Source organism: Taudactylus pleione, unplaced genomic scaffold, assembly GCF_031769625.1.
Source record: "Taudactylus pleione unplaced genomic scaffold, aTauple2 ptg000201l, whole genome shotgun sequence".
NCBI classification, from domain to species: Eukaryota; Metazoa; Chordata; class Amphibia; order Anura; family Myobatrachidae; genus Taudactylus; species Taudactylus pleione.
The window spans coordinates 37,003,145-37,023,423 of NW_028284603.1; the positions used below are offsets into that span (position 1 = coordinate 37,003,145).

The following is a 20,279-nucleotide window of genomic DNA, read 5'->3' on the forward strand; positions in this document are numbered from 1 at the left end:
CCTCCCTGAATTGCACTTACTTGCATGATCCGAGCTCTAGTGATGTCCTCCATGACTCCGGTCAGCTGACATCCCATACTGCACTGGGACCTGGTCACCTGATGACCGGGCCGCAGTGCAGTATGGGAGACCAGCTGACCAGAGGGAAGACATCACCAGAGCCCCGAACTCCGGTCCCTGGACTCAGGTAAGTTAATTTTTTTTTTTACTATTTTTTTTTTGCAGTGTATCAGCGTGTGGTCTGTTTAGACCACACAGCTGATCACTGGGGATGGCTTCGGGCTCTGCTCTGCCCGTTATAGAGGAGCAGGAGTCCAGTAACCGGGGGAGACCCTGGATAACGCCACCTCCAGGTGGCGTTATTATCACAGGGCCTCCACAGGTATTTTTTTCACAATTTATTTCTAGTAAGTTGCACACCGATCACATTTCCCATTACAATTATGGGAAATACGATCTGCTTACTAAAAATAAGTGATACTTAGGGGTTGGAGTAGAATTTTACGAATTCTACTCCAATTGCCCTGTAGTAACCTTAGGTGAAACTAAAATAATGTGAAAAGGGTGTGAAAACACTCTTTTTCACTTTATTTTAGTAAAAATAATGATAATAAATAGAGCCCAATGTGTCATGTCTGTAAATGGCAAACATTGCTTCCTATTGGGTGCATAGTGGAGTAAATCACTTGGGTCTGTCCAATCCTATTAACGTAGTTAATCCAAATGCATCAGGGGGTTTGAATTCTAACAAATCCATTTTAAAACAATCACAACTGGGATTGTGTTGGAAAGCTCATGAAAGCCTGTCCTCTGACTATGGGCCTGATTCAGTTCGCTAATGCCAACACAACTGCAAATTTGTACACAGGAGAAAGCATGCAAATGTTGCAGTTGCTAGGATTAGTAATGAGACGCCGACTGGCGACTTTTGCAAAGCCAATCGACTGCGTACAAAGACACAGCTTGGTCGCAGACCATACGATTATCGGACTTCTGAGTATCCCTAGAATGGGCGCGAGAGCTGAGACACTAGAACCATTTTGACTGCATTTGGAATCGCCCCGAAAATGAGCGTGACATTCCTGCATTTGAGTCACTGCCTCCCTGTTGCCGCTGCCTGTCAAGCACACATGCAAATAAATCCTCACAGTGAGCGGCATTAGTTCTGAAAATTGACACATGCTCAGTGCGACTCAGAGTACTGATAATCACTCAAACTGCGCAAACATTGGCATTGCGTACATTTCTGACTATGGATAGATTTGTGCAATTAGGCTAAGTTTCCAGCCACTAGTAATGTCTGTTATACCTCAAACTACATTTGCACACATTCTGGTTGTGTCATTAACTTTATTTAAGAAAAAAAAAAAAGCTTGTTCACAGTAAAAGCCAAAATGTAGCTACATTCAGACAAAAAGCAAAATCCACATACAAAGGCGGCTCCATACTAATTTCAAAGAAGAATACAGATTCGATGTTATGATCACCTGAAGCACTTTGTGTAAGACTAGAGTCACACTGGTGAAGTCTTCAAGCCAATAACAGCCCCCAGTTGTTCCCTTAAGGCCCCCATACATAGTGCGATATAGCAGCCGATCCGATGGATTGGTACGATATCGCTCCTATATTGTACCATGTGTGGGCATGATATCAGCCAGTGCACACTCCCTTGGGGTTGTACATCGCACCTCCAGTTCTTACTGGGAGGGGAGTGCCGGCATAACGGGCGGTCGGCCGCACGATCGCTCTGTGTGTGGGGACCATCCGATATGTCGGCCGTCGGATTGCAAGTCCCATCGCAAGGTGCATATCGCACCGTGTATGGGGGCCTTTAGAGGTAAACACGCTCACCGGTACTTAGGTTGCAATCTGGTCTTATGCTCGGAACAGTAGATGCTTACACAGTAGTTCAGATATCGCAGGAGATGTGCTCCAAAGGTGCTGTGCAGCTGGTAGCGACTGCAGTGCTGACAAGGACTGGAACTCCAGGGAAAAGGTTTGCGGGATCAAAGCAGAAATTCTGGCTGGCAGAGATTCTTCATTACCACGAACAAGGACCAGGGTCTTACACACAAGAAATAAGCTATAACCGGCAGGGAGGAGTTAGGCTGGCTGCCTTTTAACAGAGAGGCCCACCAATCAACAGGTGCCTGAGAATGAGACTAGATTGTTGACTAGGAGCAGCTGCTGCGCTGCATATCTGCCCAGCAAGCTTGAAGAGAGAAGCAGCCCCAGTAACCCCGGTCACAGAGTTCCTTTATTTCTTTCTGTGTCTTCATTTGGTCACTATGAGAATGTTATCCAGGGCCACTTTAAGTTCCCAATCCTTCCCTGAACCTAGTTAATATTGCCATTATGTGTTTCTTTAAAGTCCAACGAGTGCCTTTCTTTGGAGATCACTGCTTTACTTATTGAAAGTGCACCACAGCCACTAACTACTATATACTGGAGTGCCACAGTACCGGTTAAGCTGCTCATGGTAAGGTGATGTCAATTATCAGAGTTCGAATGGGGCATGATAATGGGTGCCCGACATTCCATTTCTGAAGTTGTGTGGACATTCAACATTCCTCAATCTACAGTGTCATGTGTGCACTGGAAATACCTCATGGAAGGCTTACCACCCACTGTGGACAGCACAGGGGCCGACCAAGGGTGCTTAATGTTCATGACCAGCAATCGTCTGGCCAGAATTATCGATGGTAACATACAAGCGACACTGGCTCAATTCACATCCAACACAGGAGGTACCAGGCGCATTTCCATCGCTGATTGGATCCTGGATCCTAATTCAAATTGGATCCTGGAAACATGTGGCGTGGTACAAAGAGTCACATTTCTAGTTGTTTCAGGGTGATTATATGGCACAGACACCATGAGGCTATGGACCCCAGTTGTCAACAGGGCACATGCAGGCTGGTGGTGGTTCCATAATGGGGTGTGGTGTGTACACGTGGCATGAGATGGGTCCGCTGGTCCACCTGAACATGTCATTGACCAATAACCCCTATGTTGCATTATTGATGATCATTTGCAGCCCTTCATGGACTTCATGTATCCTCACAATGATGGAATACTCCAGCAGGATAATGCACTGTGGGGCTGATTCAGCATGCAATGCTGAACGCAGATTCCCGATTATTGGAAATCTGCAAATGCGCAGGACCCATGTGACTTACTCAGCTGGCTGGCGGCCTGGCACCGTACACCATGGTTGTGATGGTGATCCCAATCTGTGACTTTGGTCGCAGTGCTGGGATCGCAAATGCAGCTGGGGGTGTCATATACCTCCTGCTTCATTTGTATATTTGCAATTCTATTCAAGTTGAATGACCCCTTGTGTCATCAGTCCCGAGTTGTCCAGAATTGGTTCGAGGAGCATTCTGGAGAGTTACGATGAATGGTGTGGCCACCACATTTACCCAACATGAACCCAATCGAGCATTTATGGGATGTGGTGGAGAGGCACATTCGCTCCCAAGATTCTGCACCTACAAATATCAGGGAGCAGTGGGAAGCTATTCAGACAGCATGGGCCAACATCTCACGAGCGGTCTCCTGTCCACTTGTGGAATTGGTGCCACATCGAGTTAATGCGGTTCGCTGGGCTAGATGGGGTCCTACATGATTCAAGGCATCCACCCCATGACTTTTGGCACTTCTGTGCATGTATGTGTAATGTTATATATATATGTATGGAATGGGTATGAAATACCCATTCCATACATACCATGAAATACCCATTCCATACACGATTCCCGTCAGCGGCAGCCCGACAGGAGCAGAGTGTGACGCAGCAGAAGCCCGACAGCGCTGGAAATCCCGATCGTGGATAGGTAAGTATCCACTAACCTAACCCCCCTAACCCTAACCCTCCTTAGGGGTGCCTAACCCTAACTTCCCCCCCAAGTGCCTAACCCTAATCCCCCCTCTAAGTGCCTAACCCTAACCACCCCCTTCCCCGCTACCTAAATCTAAGTCCCCCGGGGGGGTGCCTAACCCTAAGTCCCCCCCGGGGGTGCCTAGCCCTAACCCTCCCTCCCCCTAGCCTAACCCTCCCGGGGGGGTACCTAACCCTAAGTCCCCCCCGGGAGCCCTAAACCTAACCTCCCCCCCGCGGCTGTCCGTTCGCGGCACCCGGCATCACTATGATCGTGATGCCGGGCGCCGGTCTCCCGGCGTCGGGCAAATGCGGGCGTCTACATCTAGACGCCCGGCATTTCACCCTTGCCGGGATAAGACAGTCGGGAAGCCGGCTGCCTGTTATATATGCAGTCGGCTTCCCGATTGCTTCCCTTATGTATTAACAGTTTCTTATATAATGCAACATATTAGATTGTATTTCACAATTGGAAACATTAATAGAACAAAACTGGTTAGTAACAGACAGACATAGAGGTAGGAAGGCCCTGCTCGCAAGCTTACAATCATATATATATATATATATATATATATAGTAGCTCTCAACTATTAACCACAACCTTTCATTAAGTCAATACATTTTTTAATTAGTTATTTATTGTTTCAATTATAAATTCAAACCAGACCAAATTGTATTTTGGAAAATATACAGTTTGCAAATGTTAGAGATCATCGTATGTAATGATTTTACCTTATTACAAACATTATATTTTCTCCCTTTTTTATACTTTATCCTATAAAACAGACATAGATGAATGCTCAGTGACTCCATTTTGTCAACATCACTGTGTCAATACACTGGGTTCATACTACTGCCACTGCAGCCCTGGCTTTCAGCTTTCACCCAATAACTACAGCTGCATAGGTAAGTGCTACAGTTTAGTTTCAAAGGGATGTGTTCAGAAAGAGTATGGTAAGTATGAATTAATAAATAATTATATGTACTATATGCAAACTAATCTTCCCATACCCCAAACGTTACAAAAGGCTGCACATTAATTTCACAGGACACACAGGAGTACCCTGATGCTTAAGTGTTGGTCCAATACACCTTACAAGTTAGGAAATGAAATAGAGTGCCCACTTTTAGAAAATATCTATGTATGTATGACCTACTCATGTTCAAATACTACCCAATGCCTGATTACCTGCATAGGCAAACACAAAGAGGAGGGTGTCCCCATTTGCCTGGAAACATCCCCTCCCTGGCCCATGCCATGACCACAATAGTAATAGTATAGTTACTTATAATTTTACCATAGCTGCTTGTTTTACAGGTCTCAGTATCACAAATTATATAATTAGCAATGCACCACCTGCAAATCTTTTAACATGTGCCAGCAAGTAATGAATACACCTGTGCACCAACTAGGAGATATGGGAACCATGCACTTTAAGGGGTGTACTGTATAGACCATCTATAGTGTTAATTATTAATACTGTATAACATACACTATCCACGTCAGATCTACTGCTCCCCCAGACTCCTGGACTTGTTCCAGAGCTCTCAATTCATGTGGCGTGCCCTACGGTATCCGGTCTTTAGGTCTACAGTAAAAAGGTAGATAATGTTTAGATATACAATACAAGTTAGATAGGCAATAGGTCGACAAGGTCTGAAGGTCGACACACTAAAGGTTGACTAGTAAGAAGGTCGACAGGGAGAGGTCGACAGTGCCATTATGTCGACGCACAAATGTTCAACACGTGTTTTTTGTTTTGTTTTTTAGGGTTGGGCACTAGAAGGGACAGTTAGGGTCAAGCACCTACCCCAATGGTTAGGGTTAGGGTTAAGGTGAAGATTACGGCTAGGAAAAAAAAAAAAACATGTGTCTACAATTTCTGTGTTGACCATTTGTTTCGACCTTCTTACTAGTCAACCTTCAGACCCTGTTGACCTATTGACTGTCTAACTTGTATTGTCTATCTAAACATTGTCTACCTTTTTTATTGTAGACCTAATGATCCACACCTGTGCCCTACTGCCGCATCTAATGACTTAACATGATTGCTGGCACTGTCAGAAGTGTTATATTCACTGCATTGTGTATGAGGCAGACTATAGCTGGCTAAGTGCTAATTTGCCTTCTTCAGCCATGGGCTGGCCACACTTGCTCTATAATCAAGCCTTTGGAAACCTCCCTCTAGAATTCCTGTGTTTACCCCTGACTTGCCATCCAGACATAGAACTTGTGTATGTAAGGGCAGATATTGGACCACGGAACTCAATCTTTCTAATATTATGCAGAATATAAGTTATTTATTCAGTTCTATTGAATAGAACTGTATCAATTTACACTCCTCTGCTGTGGCTGCCTTCACATACACAGCGCAGTTCCAACCACAGCAGGAGGATACAGGGTCCCAGTGGAAAGGGCCCACCCATAGGATGCAGGTCAAACAGTAGTCAAATGGGGACATTCCCTTTGATGCTTAATTTCTCGAAGAACGGATATATATCTCCTTTGATGACTCAGATCTCAATGTACATGTACACACATGCATGTAATATACAGCCATGGACAAAAGTTTTGGGAATGACACAAGTATTGGGTTTCACAAGGTTTGCTGCTTCAGTGCTTTTAGCCCTTTTTGTCAGATGTTACTATGGTATACTGAAGTAAAATTACAAGCATTTCATAAGTGTTAAAGGTTTTTATTGACAGTTACATTTAGTTTATGCAAAGAGTCAATATTTGCAGTGTTGAGCCTTCTTTTTCAAGACCTCTGCAATTTGCCCTGGCATGCTGTCAATTAACTTCTGGGCCACATACTGACTACTGGTTGCCCATTCTTGCCTAATCAATGCTTGGAGTTTGTCAGAATTTGTGGGTTTTTGTTTGTCCACCTGCCTCTTGAGGATTGACCACATGTTCTTAATGGGATTAAGGTCTGGGGAGTTTCCTGGCCATGGACCCAAAATGTTGATGTTTTGTTCCCCGAGCCACTTAGTTATCACTTTTTCCTTATGGCAAGGTGCTCCATCATGCTGGAAAAGGCATTGTTCATCACCAGGCATTGGATGGTTGGGAGAAGTTGCTCTTGGAGAATGTTTTGGTACCATTCTTTATTCATGGCTGTGTTCTTAGGAAAAAGTGAGACCACTCCCTTGGCTGAGAAGCAACCCCACACATGGATGGTCTCAGGATGCTTTACTATTGGCGTGACACAGGACTCCGGCATAGGCAAACAGGGGGGGTTTCCGTCTGCCTGGAAACCTCCCTCCCCAGCCCACACTATGACCGCAATAGAAATAGTAATATAATAGATTGTTATTAGTGCTGCATATTCTTCTCAGTATCAGGCCCGGATTTCCCACAAGGCAACCTAGGCGCTCACCTAGGGCCCCGCGAGTCCCAAGGGGCCCGTGGATGGGCCCCTTTTGACTCGCAGGGCCCTAGACAGGCTCCTTTTCCCCAAGAAATCTGTCCAGTTAAAATGCTCCCACAGGAGCACTGTGCGAGTACCGCGTGATGTCATGATGTCACGAGGACCCGCTTATAATCAGAGTCCCGCTGCGGCGCTGCTTTCTGCACTGTCACAGAGTGACTGTGCATAAGAGGGAGGAGGAGGGTTAACGGGTCCTCTGACCAGCCCCATCCAGCTCCAGCCCACCCCCAGCACAGCAGCCTCTGCTACTGACTGCCAGGCCTTCAGCTTGCCACCAGCAGTGCACATCGGTGGCACCCAGCAAGGAGCAGAGGGACAGGCAGAGGAAGAGCTGCAGAGTGTGGCTGAGTGAGACATTGACCAAGGATCCGAATCTCAGGGAATCACAGTAGCCAGACAGGTAGGTAAACTAGTGTGCTCTCTAAACTACTCTAATATAGATTGACTTATGTAGGATTTATTTTTTTGGTAGGTGGGATCTGGGAGGTGGACAGGACTGCCTTATATTACAAGCATATAGTAATATACATATGATGATCATGATATTATTAGTACATCAATCCAGGATGACGGTATTTTCATGTTAGGTACTTGTAATATACTTGTACTATAATGCAGTCCTGTCCACTCCCCAAATACCAACAAAAAATAAATCCTATAGTGTACTTTTAAAAAAAAGGGGGGGGGAGTGTAATGGTGATGACTCATCCCCATCATTGCACTCAGCTGAGCACAGTTACACACAATACTGGGCATGGTCACACCACAGCCCCCACTGCAGATGCCACCTCGCAGCTACCTACTAATCCTTAGCACTCCTCAGGCTTCTGTGTTGTATTTAATGGATGATGAGGAGTAAAACCTTAGGGTATTAGGTTTAGTTGGGGTTATAGTATTAGGGATAAGGTATTAGGGTTGGTGTATCAGTTTGGGTTAGGGTATTAGGGTCAGATTAGGTGTTTGAGTTAGGGTATTAGGGATGGTGTAGGGTTTAGCGGTTAGGGTATTAGGGTTAGAGGGAATGGTTATGGTCAGGTTTGAGCTTAGGGTTGAGTTAGGGTCAGGATTAGGGTAGGGATGCTTTGCATGAATCAGGAACGCAAATAAAGTGCTATGGATTGTTTGAGGGAGGGGGGCTCCAAACTGGTATCTTGCCTAGGGCCCCATGAGGTCTAAATCCGGCTCTGCTCAGTATCACAAATGAAATAATTAGCACCACCTGTGGATCTTTTAACACGTGTCAACCAGTAATAAATAACCTGTGCACCAAATAGAAGATCTGGAAAACATGCACAGTTAGAGATGCACTGCTATAGAGCCCAGTATGTACATATACAGTATGTCCAGGGCAGTGCTAGGTTATTTTGCTCCCCCCCAGACTCCTGGAGTTGCTCCCATGCTCTGGAATGGTGCCCACATCTAAAATAAATACGTTCAGCTCAGGCAGGATGGCCTGCTGGTGCATCTAATGGCTAATTACTGTGATCACTGGTCCTGTATATGCTGGAATTATTACACACAATACACTTTGTATGACGGTTATTAAAGCTGGTTAAGTACTAATTCTGCCCTTTTCATTGACTGGCCACACTCACTCTAAAATTAAGCATTTGGAAACCCCCCTCTGGAAATCCTGCATTTGCCACTGTCCGGACAAGCGTTTTTCCAGATGCCCCAAACAATCTGAAAGGGGATTCATCAGAGAAAATAACCTTACCCCAGTCCTCAGCAATCCAAACCCTGTACCTTTTGCAGAATATCAGTCTGTCCCAGATGTTTTTCCTGGAGGGAAGTGGCTTTTTTGCTGCCCTTCTTGACACCAGGCCATCCTCCAAAAGTTTTTGCCTTACTGTGCGTGATGATGCACTCACACCTGCCTGCTGCCATTCCTCAGCAAGCTCTGCACTGGTGGTGCCCCGATCCCGCAGCTCAATCAACTGGCGCTTGCTGGACATTCTTGGGCACCCTGAAGCCTTCTTCACAACTATTGAACCTCTCTCCTTGAAGTTCTTGATGATCCGATAAATGGTTGATTTAGGTGCAATCTTACTAGCAGCAATATTCTTGTCTGTGAAGCCCTTTTTGTGCAACGCAATGATATGTGCATGTGTTTCCTTGCAGATAACCATGGTTAGCAGAGGGATAACAATGATTTCAAGCTCCACCCTCTTTTTAAAGCTTCCAGTCTGTTATTCTAACTCTAACACTCTCACCTGACATGATGTCAGCTGGTCCTTTTATGGAAGGGCTGAAATGCAGTGGAAATGTTGTTTTTGGGATTAAGGGCCTGATTCAGAGTTGGGAATAGAGAGAGATCTCTCAACTGATCATCTTGGTGAAACCATGCTGCACTGCAGGTGGGGCAGATTTAAAATATGCAGAGAGATTTAGATTTGGGAGGGAGGTGTCCAAACTGACATCTAAAGTGCAGTGTAATAATAAAGCTGTGCAGTATTTGGGCTCTATTTACTACAATCCGCATTTGTAATGCAGATTGTAGTGTGATATTACCGACTAAATTCGCATTGCGAATTCAGGCAATATCACAGGGATTTACTACAGATCCCTTGCAGGGACAGAGCTTGCGAGAAAGCTCTGTCCCTGCGAATCCCCTCCGCACTCTAGTCATGATATTTTCGCAAAAGAATGACTAGTGCCCTGCGCATGTGCCGACCAGCCGCCGCTGTTACCCCCCGGTGCTAAACCCTGCCCCTGATACTAAGCCACGCCCCCCACAGTCGCAAAACAGCCCCCCCCCCGCGACTCTTCCTCCCTTAATAGCACTTACCTGCAGTCATCGGTGTTCCGGTGATGCCTCCGGTCAGCTGATATCCCATACTGCACTGGGACCCGATCACCTGATGACCAGGCCACAGTGCAGCATAGGAGACCAGCTGACCGGAGGGGATTCATCACCGGTCCCTAGAGTCAGGTAAGTGAATATTTTTCTTTACTTTTTACTTTTTTTGCACTGTATCAGCGTGTGGTCTGTTTAGACCACACAGCTGATCACTGGGACCAGCTCCAGGCTCTGCTCTGCCTTTTAGAGCAGAGTAGGAGCCCGGTAACCGGGGGAGACCCTGGATAACGCCACCTCCAGGTGGCGTTATTATCACAGGGATTTCCCCGGTATTTTTTACAATTTATTTTTAGTAACTTTGGTCAGATCACATATAATTATGGGAAATACGATCTGCTTACTAAAAATAAGTGATACTTAGGGTTGGAATAGAATTTTACGAATTCTACTCCAATTGCCCTATAGTAACTGTAGGTGAAACTAAAATAATGTGAAAAGGGTGTGAAAACACCCTTTTTTCACTTTATTTTAGTAAAAATAATGTTAATAAATAGAGCCCTTTGTGAACTACATGCAAAAGCAGCCAGTATTTACACTACATGCAAAAAAATGTATGTATTTACACCCCTTGCATTGCAACATGGTTTGCTCAGGTACACAGTTAAGTGCTATCTCTCTCTCTATTCCCAACTCTGAATCAGGCCCTAAGTTCATTGTCAGGGCAAAGAGGGATTTTGCAATTAATTGCAATTCATCTGATCACTCATCATGACATTGTGGAATATATGCAAATTGCCAACATAAAAACTAAAGCAGCAGATTTGTGAAAACCAATACTTGAGTCATTCTCAACACTTTTGGCCATGGCTGTATATATATATATATATATATATATATATATAAATATATATCTATATATATATATATATATATATATATATATATATATGTGCGTGTGTGTGATTTATAAAACATGTTTTTTTTTACATTTGGAAGTGTATGGTAAAGAGTTATTTATTTATACATATGTTATTTTCATTAATATTCAGAAGAATATTTGACTCCACAGATATTGACGAATGTAATACCAACAGTCCTTGTGCACAAGAATGCTACAATATGATCGGTTCTTATATGTGTCAGTGCAATCCAGGGTATGAAATGAGCAGAGACAGAATCAATTGCGAAGGTAAATAAATTCACAAATGCAATTTATTTGTGTTTTTACTATGAACAAATGTTTTTTATTTATATGACATTTCAAAAATAAAAAATACAAAATGTTCATTTTTATTTAAACATGTTTAAAATAAAGTTCCTCTTTTGTTTCTCCATTCCGCACAATGGCAATTCGACAATGCATTTGTAAATTTGTCATTCTACATTTTGCTGCCTTTATAGTCTATAAATATACTGTGGCTCATTCTGTTCTGTTGTGTGGATGGGGTATAATAATGGAGAAGTCCAGAAGAAAAATAATAGAAAGGATTCCACAAAGAATACTTACTGCCAAATTCTGATGGAGAAACCCATACAATTGCACACCCAAATGCAGTATGAGATTTTTTATAGAATTTTCTGTTTTCAAATTATCTTCATATCAGTTCTGGAGCTGCAGTTTTATGCTTTTTCTTTGAACTCAAGACATAGCAGTATGTGCATACAATAATTCCCCTACCCTAGTCGTAGGTCTGTAGTCCAACATGCACTTTCTACTCAAAATTAGCTTACATACATTTAAAAAACACAGTAAGAGCCAAACTTTCCCTTACCAAAAAAAAATTTTTATGAGAAAAGCAAAACAATTAGCTACTGCAACTATCCCATTTTCATTAGGAATTCCTCCAAGTCACACTGGGCCTACACATTATAAGAATAGCAGAACTTCAGAACTTGATTGGGTCTGGCACATGTACATTAAAGCCCCAGGAGAACAGCTGGGGCCCAGCAGGGAAGAATTGCATTGCCAGACATGCACCCAAATTTTGTGATGGGGCCTGGAAAATCCATGTTTCACCCCTATATATAAATGTAACTTTATTCAGTATTAGATCTGAAACAAAACTAAAAAACACTTTGCACAATACCAGCATGAAAACATACCTCCCAACCACCCCAACTTTGGGAGGGACAGTGCCAAACTGAGGGCTCTGTTATGCCATCCAATTAGGGGTAGCACTGTCCCAATTGGCAGGTAGTTGGGGAGCTATCTCGATTGCTTGAACAATAGCGTGCCGTAGTGAAGGCAGTATAGGAGAGTGCCAGAGGGATAAGGGGCAGCCTATCTCTGAAACACGACCCCTCCATGACCAAGCATTTCCCCCCTCCGTGACGTGGCCATGTACCCTGTCCTAATCTGCTCACCTGCAATATTGGGCTTGAGAAAATATACGTTTTGTTTTCCATTTGATTCTTTTAAGTTTACTGCCCTAAAATTGTGTTGTTTCACTGTCCTTTCCAGTGTCCTCCCCCAAATTATGTCCTCCATCAACACTGTGGAGTACTAATTTGCAAGGGTAGCATTTCCAGAAAAAGTCAAAATAGATAAAATAATTTAACACTGATTTATTGTTTCTCACAGTATGACTAGAGATAACCACTTGCCTGGCGTGGTCTCATCGTTTGCGACCACACCAGACTGCACGATTCCAGACATGGTCACAAACAATGCGACCAATCAGAAACGTACTCTGAGCAACTGCTGGCAGATTATCCTTCAGCAGCTGCCAATTGCAGAGGGACTTCCTGGTCCCTATGCATCCCTGCACCCTCCCCCAGGGGTAGATTTACTAAAGCTTCTAAAACAGACAAGTGGTGAAGTTACCCATATCAACCACTCAGATTCTAGCTATCATTTCTCTATTGCATTCTAGAATATGATGCACAGAATCTGATTGGTTGCTATGGGCAACATCACCACTTGTCCGTTTTAGAAGCTGATTGGGCAGCATGGCATGACCTCCGATCTGGCAGCTGCAGAGAGGTGCAGCTGTCGAGGAAATGTAAATCCAGCAGTCCTCAGCCTCCCCAGTGTATCCCCGACATCTGCAGACAGTAGCAGCCTACGCAAAAGTGTAAAGCCACAATGTCACGATGATGATCCGATCATCGATGGCCTGATACATCATGAATCGATATTAAAATCAATATTAATGTTACGTGTTTAAAAAAATTATTATTCATTTTTTTTTATTGTTTTGGATAAGTTTATAAATACGTAGATGTTTTTGACCGAACTCAATCTTTAACAAAAGAAAGACAATTTCTGAGCAGTATTTGGAAATAATATTAGCCAGCTAAGTGGTTAAACATCTTTAAATATCAAAAAGAAAAGCTTTCATTTGGGTATTGAAACAGACAGAAATGTAGAAGCTCATCATATATTGTAGGGCTGCCAGTTATTATGGTGTTGCAAAAAATATACTTTATATATGCACAATGCACAGCCAATTGGCAGATTAAAAGTCATTTTTTGATGTGTAAACATTTCCACATTTGAAACAAACTGTGTTGAATCATGCTTATCAGAAATTGAATTGCCGAGGCGTTTCAGCTAAAGTTGCATCTCATTAGGGACTAAACAAAAAAGGATTTAGAGGTAAACAAATTTGCGTTTCCAGTTTATTTTATTTCAACAGATAACACATGTGACATTTAAGCCATGTATAGAGATAATAATCATTTCTCTGGCCTGGACATTAGGCTTTTGGAAAAAATTTTTACAATTTTTGCAGTTTAAATAATTTTTTTAAGTTCAATACTTTTAGTTTACTGTGAGCTTCATACCGGTAATTTTTGCAAGTACTATAGGAATTATGGAATTTAGGAATATTTTCAAATCATTTGGGCCTGCCTGTAACTCTAGGGGTGGACAATGAGCGTCCCCCCAACTGTTGTAAAACTACACATCCTAGCATGCCCTGCCAGTTTTGCTATTTGCCATGCTAAAACTGGTGTAAGGCATTGTGGGATTTGTAGTTTAACAGATGGAGGGTCCACTTATTGCCCACCGGTAACCCATACCAAATATCTACTTAAGGTGGGAGCTTATTTTTTTTGTCCCAGGCAATGTCCCCATCTAATTGGCTTTTCCTGAGCATATCTAAAGATGGAATGTTTTAGATAAATGCTAGCAGGGCCATAACTAGGGGTGTGTGATGGCACCATCGCTGTCCCATGGCCCTTGCTACTGATTAGCAGAGTGCCTGAAATGGAACCCTGCAGCCAGTATTGTAGCTGCACATCCTGCAGTCTGTGCAGCCGTTCGAAGCGTCCTCAGGACACTCCGGCAGTGCTGCCCTTCCTGGTGCTGGTGGCCCCATCCCCTTCTGTGTGACATCACAGCATAGGCACAAGCACCCGGCCAGCATGTTATAATGTAGAGAAATTAAGAATTAATACACTAAAGTGTAGAGGAGAGGAATGGAATGAGACCATACAACGTTATGAAGAGTTCGGATGCAATGGACACATAAAAATAGTACATAGAAGAGTAAAACAGTGCCCCTAAAATGGTATCAGTTTATTGTCATGACTACACCTAGTATTTGTCTAAACCTGAAGTATAAGCCCCCTTGTTTAATTACAGCAGCTTTGGGTTATCAGTGTTTGGGGTTCTGCTCACATACCATGACTGGCCCCTTTAACTGGGACTGATTGGCTACACCAGGCACTCACTAACTCAGAGTGTCAACTATGTATCAACATGTGTCACCAGATGTAGGAGGGTATTGCTGCTGTTTCTGGGAAATGTGAATAACTATTGCAGCACGGTTGTGCTGGTTAATCTGGCTAATCCATCCTGTTTGCTTACTCTGGGTCAGGACTGCCGTATAGTAGGCGCAATGCTGAGGCAGGATAAAAGGTTCTATGCATGGCAGCTGGGATATGGATTAGAGTGGTGTTAATCACTAGAACAATACAATATCTTAGCAATTTAATATATGTTAATTGTTGCATAGCTCTTACAGGGTCATTTGCACAATAACTGTAAGGTAGTCGTGATATAAAGGGGATTCTATCTCCCCTATATGCACCTTATACATACATGCCCATTGGGTGGACAAGCCTCTTTCTCCCATTCACTAATACAAGGTGATCCCTTTATCTAGAACATGGTATCAGAATGGAATATACATATCGCTTTCACATTGTACTTAGTGTTGGGTAGAGGGGAGGGTGGAGGTGTTCTTTACCCAGTCCATGTGCCGCTAGTGCTGAGGGGGGGGGGCTGCTCTCAGCCTGGGTACCACTATGTCTATGCTGGAAGAATAAACTCTGATATCTCTTTCCCAATCTGTCTTCGGGTAGGGATGGATGATCAGAGAGCTCGTGTACTGTATATCTTCAGGTGGATAAGGTATCTGTGTTTGCAAATAGATTGTACATTGTACATATTGTTTGCTTTAATAGTTTTTCTAACAGAAACAAGTATATGAAAATGATTAAGAGAAAGAATGTAAATACAAATTAATTGTCAATGTTTTTATACTAAATGACTTGTTTAACAGATATTGATGAATGCAGAGCATCCAGCTTTCTGTGCCAATACCAATGTGTTAATGAACCAGGAAGATTCTCCTGTGTGTGCCCGGAAGGCTATCAGCTTGTTGGAACTCGATCCTGTCAAGGTTTGTGCCATTATGAAATTATTTATTTTTCCACCTGTGGACTCAAACTGACACAATGAAACATATACTAAAATCCCTATAATTTGCAATGTTCATTATTCATTTAAAGATGTTTTAAAAGACGTTAAAATTAGACCTGACAAAATGAATGACTTGCTCAGCTGCATCGCAGTGTTATGGCAATGTACGCAATATACGTCTGGGTTCAACAACATAATGGAGGTTCCATCACAAAGCACAAAACCAGGAACCACTGACCCTCCAGGAATTAAAATATACGAGTGGCTTACCTATTATGTGCCTAGGGCACATTTTACAAAGTACCAACTCGACCTCTCATGTAACTGATTCGGCCCCTGAGTCTTAGCAATATATTTGCCCCATGTATTATTGAATTCTTATATAAGTCCCTGTTACAACTTTTGTGTGAGTTTTTCCATGGAAATATCACTCCCTTTAAGTTCTTTATTATGTTACCTTTAAAGCATGTCCCATTCTACAAATCCTCATTAAAAAAAAAAAAAAAATATATATATATATATATATATATAGTATTCCTGAACTGCAGGAATACTACTTATGTACTGGATTGTTTCTGTAGGTGTGTGTGTAACATGATTGGCAGAAGGGATCTCCCGCCACTTAGTCTCTGCCCTGGAAGTTCTCCCCGGTTGCCATGTTGTGTTATGCAGACATGCATTAAAGTCATATTGGGCTGCACATTGTGAGTCTTGTCCTTCCTTCACTGATTCAGACAAATCTACAGTTTCTATCATATCACCTCTGTCCCTTTTCTAGCTGCATGTGCAGTTTTTGAAGTCCTACTTGACACATTTTGTTATGCAGTCCATGAGCCATTATAATTGCCCATCTCTAAATGTTTTCATTTTATTAAAGTATTTTTGGAGAAAGAGTCCCTAGAGTTGCATACATTACGCAGTAAGAGGTATATTTACTAAAGTGCAGGTTTTTAGAAGTGGAGATGTTTCCAATAGCAACCAATCAGATTCTAGCTATTATCTTATATAAGGTGCTAGATAAATGTTAAATCAATCTATTTGTTTATGTACTTTGTAAGGCGCTGCGGAAAACTTGTGGCGCCATATAAATAAACGATGATAATAATAATAATAAATAGAATCTGATTGCTTGATATGGACAACTTCTCCACTTCTAAAAACCAGCACTTTAGGAAATATACCACTAAATGCTTGAAGTCTTACTAGTGACCTATAAAGTAGCAATGTAATCTCCCTCTTCCTGTTGCTTCCTTTATAAACAAGTACTGTATTCTATTTCTATTACTTATTCTCACTGTTTGACTACACTGCTTATCATATCCTTTTTACTCTGCTATTGTTGACACCTGTATGTATACTGGGCCTGATTTTAAGTCAACATTATGTCGCACAAAGATTCAGGGCCAAATATATTATGGTGAGAGTTTAGAAAATGTGAGAGTTTAGCAGTAAACTCTTACACTATTTAAAGTCGCACAATTTAATAAACTCACATGTTTTTAGACTCAAAAAAACCCTCACGAGTTAAGCTCTTATCCAGATGTTTTACCATTTTGAAGATAGAACTCAACTAATGTGAGAGTTTTCACATTTTCTAAACTGTCACCCTATTACATTTGGCCCTCAATGTTTTTGATCTGCGCATTTGGTCAGAACAGTCATGGGAGACTGAAGAGGAGACTTGGGAGGCGTGGATGAAACTGGGTGGCTAGAGCCAGGACCTCCTAATGTATGATGTGAGGAGTTATATGAACTACAGAGAATGATAGGCCCAAAGGCGAGGACAGTAAAGTAAATGTCTTTATTGCAGGTTGTAATGGGAACTGGATATAGGATACTGAAGAGATGGGCAAAATAGGTTAGGACCGATGATGCTGGATCAAGAGTTGGATTGGTTTAATACCGATAATGATAAATCTAAGAACTTGTTTGGTTTGAGACCAATGGTGTTGAGTTGAAGAACTTGATCGGTTTGAGACCAATGTTGATGAGTAGAAGGACTTGATCGGTTTGAGACCGATAATTGAAGAATGTGTTCAGTTTCAGGCCGATGTTTATGAATTGAAGAACTTGATTGTTTTGAGACCGATGTTGATGAATTGAAGAACTTGATCGGTTTGAGATCGATGTTGATGAATTTCAAGAACTTGATTGGTTTGAGACCGATGTTTGAGGATGTTGAATGGAACCAGTATTTGGATCTTTCGGATGGGACTGATGTTTGGAGATATCGGATGGGACTGATGTTTAAAGAAGAAAGTCTCTGTGGTAAAACCAGACTGGAGTGTTAGATGGAATGGAGACTTGTAACCAGACTTGGAACTGGAATCACACGGACTGGAACTGTTCAGATACAGAGTACCTGGGAGCTCAGCACAAAGCTGTAACTTCAGCAGAAGCAATGTTTTACTTGCAACAGAGGCCAGTCAGGAAATCGAATTTACAAGGGAGGATCCCCAGGGATTGTATGCTGGGAGCAGCGCTCTGAGTGGAGGAAGAGCATCAGGTGACAGAATCCTACATGGCTGTGCCCATACTGTGATTTAGGAGGGAACTCTGGCATGCAGTTTGTGTGCCATCACACTGGGAAGACACGCTGTGAGCAAGGGGCTACGGCGATCCACTGGGACACTGAGTGGATGGGGCAGGAGTAGCACAGACAGACCTCAGCACTAGCCGGGAACAATGTGCATTGTGAGTGGACTTCTGTGCCATCCGGGAGTGATGCACAGCATGAGTGGACATCAGCGCTAGCCTGGACAGACACCAGAGGTGGGCCTCCCTGGGCGGTCAGTAGGAGGTGGCTATCAAACACATGTAGATATACGACAGTTCCATTACCCCTAGGAACTACAGTAAGATTGGCAGGAGGACTGTGCATGAACCTTGCATCAGGTTAGGAGTGAATAAGATTGGCAGGTACTGCAACACCTCCAAGTCAGAGTTAATTCTGGTGGGTAAGCAAAGTAAGGTATTGAAGGGGCCTAATTACTGAGCAAGGAAACGTCAGCATTCTGTCTGAGTCTCACAAACTGTAGGTCGGATCGATTGGTGGGGGATCTTCTTATCATAGAATGAGTGCGGCTGTTATTGTTTCTTCAATCAGGAGGTTCCCTGGATTGAAAATATTCAACCACTCTGGACCACTTCAGTTGCCAAGCATAAATTGTGGGGCAGTCTGTTCGGGTAAGCTGCAGAGGCTGGGATAGTTTACCGCAGCAGGCCTGGTCGTGCTGGAGGCACTAAAGAATGAGACTTAAGAAGCCTGTAAAAGGGCCTTTAGTCAGTGGTGACTGAGAGGCAGATGAATATACTGTATAGTGCATGGCAGGAACCAGAAGAAAGGGAAAGTAGCCAAAATGTCAACATTTACAATGTCGACATTCATTGTGTCGACAGCTATGATGACAATTTTGTTTAAATGTCAACATTGAGCGTGTCAGCATGTGCAGAATATTAACATGTGAAGAATGTCAACATGTGAAATTACAATATTCTGCAGGGGCCGGAGTGGATAGGCTGCATGAGGTTTAGGGTTAGGCTACGGGAGGGGAGTTAAGGATAGGCACAAGGGGGGGGGTATTAGGGTTAGGCTATGGGAGGCGAGGTTAGGGTTAGGCACTAGGGGGAGGCTTAAGCTATGGGAGGGGAGGTTAGGCAAAAGGGGGAGTGTTAGGCTACAGGAGGGGAGGTTAGGTACAAGGGGAAGGGTTAAGGGCCGAGAGGGAGGCTAAGGTTAGGCACTAGAGGGAGGGTTAGGGATAGGCTCTAGGAGGAGGGTTAGGCTATGGAAGGGGAAGTTAGGGTTAGGCACAAGGGGGGGTTAAGGTTAGGCTACAGGAGGGGAGGTTAGGGTTAGGCACTAGTGAAAGGGTTAGACAATGGGGGGAGGTTACGCACAAGGGGGAGTGTTAGGATATGGGAGGGGAGGTTAGGGTTAGGCACAAGGGAAAGGGCTAGGTTGTGGGAGAGGAGGCTAGGGTTAGGCACTAGGAGGAGGGTTAGTCTATGGGAGGAGGAGGTTAGGCACAAGGTAGAGAGTTTGGGTTAGGCTACTGGAGGGGAGGTTAGGGTTAGGCACAAGGGGAAGGGTTAGGTTGCTGGAGGGGAGGCTAGGGTTAGGGGTTAAGTTTAGCAATACTCACCACTGGAAGCCACCCAGTATCCCCTGAAAGTCATCCTGATGTCAATGTTAGACCCGGAACACACCACTGGAGCCATTAGACCACCATGGATGTTTTATACTTTTGTCGACATTTCATTAGTGTCGACATTTTCAATGAACACCATAACCATGTTGACATGATGAATGTTGACAAAATATATTACATCTGAATAAAGTGGAAAACACAAAAGTTGATTTTTTCCCATTTAATATATTTGCAGACATAAATGAATGTGACAGCAACACTCATGATTGTGGAGAAGAAGGCATGTGTTGGAATTATTATGGCGGATTCCGATGTTATCCAGCAAACCCCTGCCAAGACCCTTACGTTCGGATGTCAGATAAGTAAG

General features: G+C 43.2%; 1 protein-coding gene across 2 annotated transcripts in view; it reads left to right on the forward strand.

The window, feature by feature from the left end:
* The window catches only part of EFEMP1 (EGF-like fibulin extracellular matrix protein 1), a 114,529-nt gene that overhangs the window by 87,458 nt on the left and 6,792 nt on the right, over positions 1–20,279 (forward strand). For both annotated transcript variants that reach the window (XM_088477325.1, XM_088477326.1), the window contains 4 exons: positions 4,667–4,786; positions 11,181–11,300; positions 15,622–15,741; positions 20,148–20,274. In XM_088477325.1, coding sequence (XP_088333451.1) covers positions 4,667–4,786; positions 11,181–11,300; positions 15,622–15,741; positions 20,148–20,274 — 487 coding nt within the window. The remainder of the gene's footprint in view (positions 1–4,666; positions 4,787–11,180; positions 11,301–15,621; positions 15,742–20,147; positions 20,275–20,279) is intronic.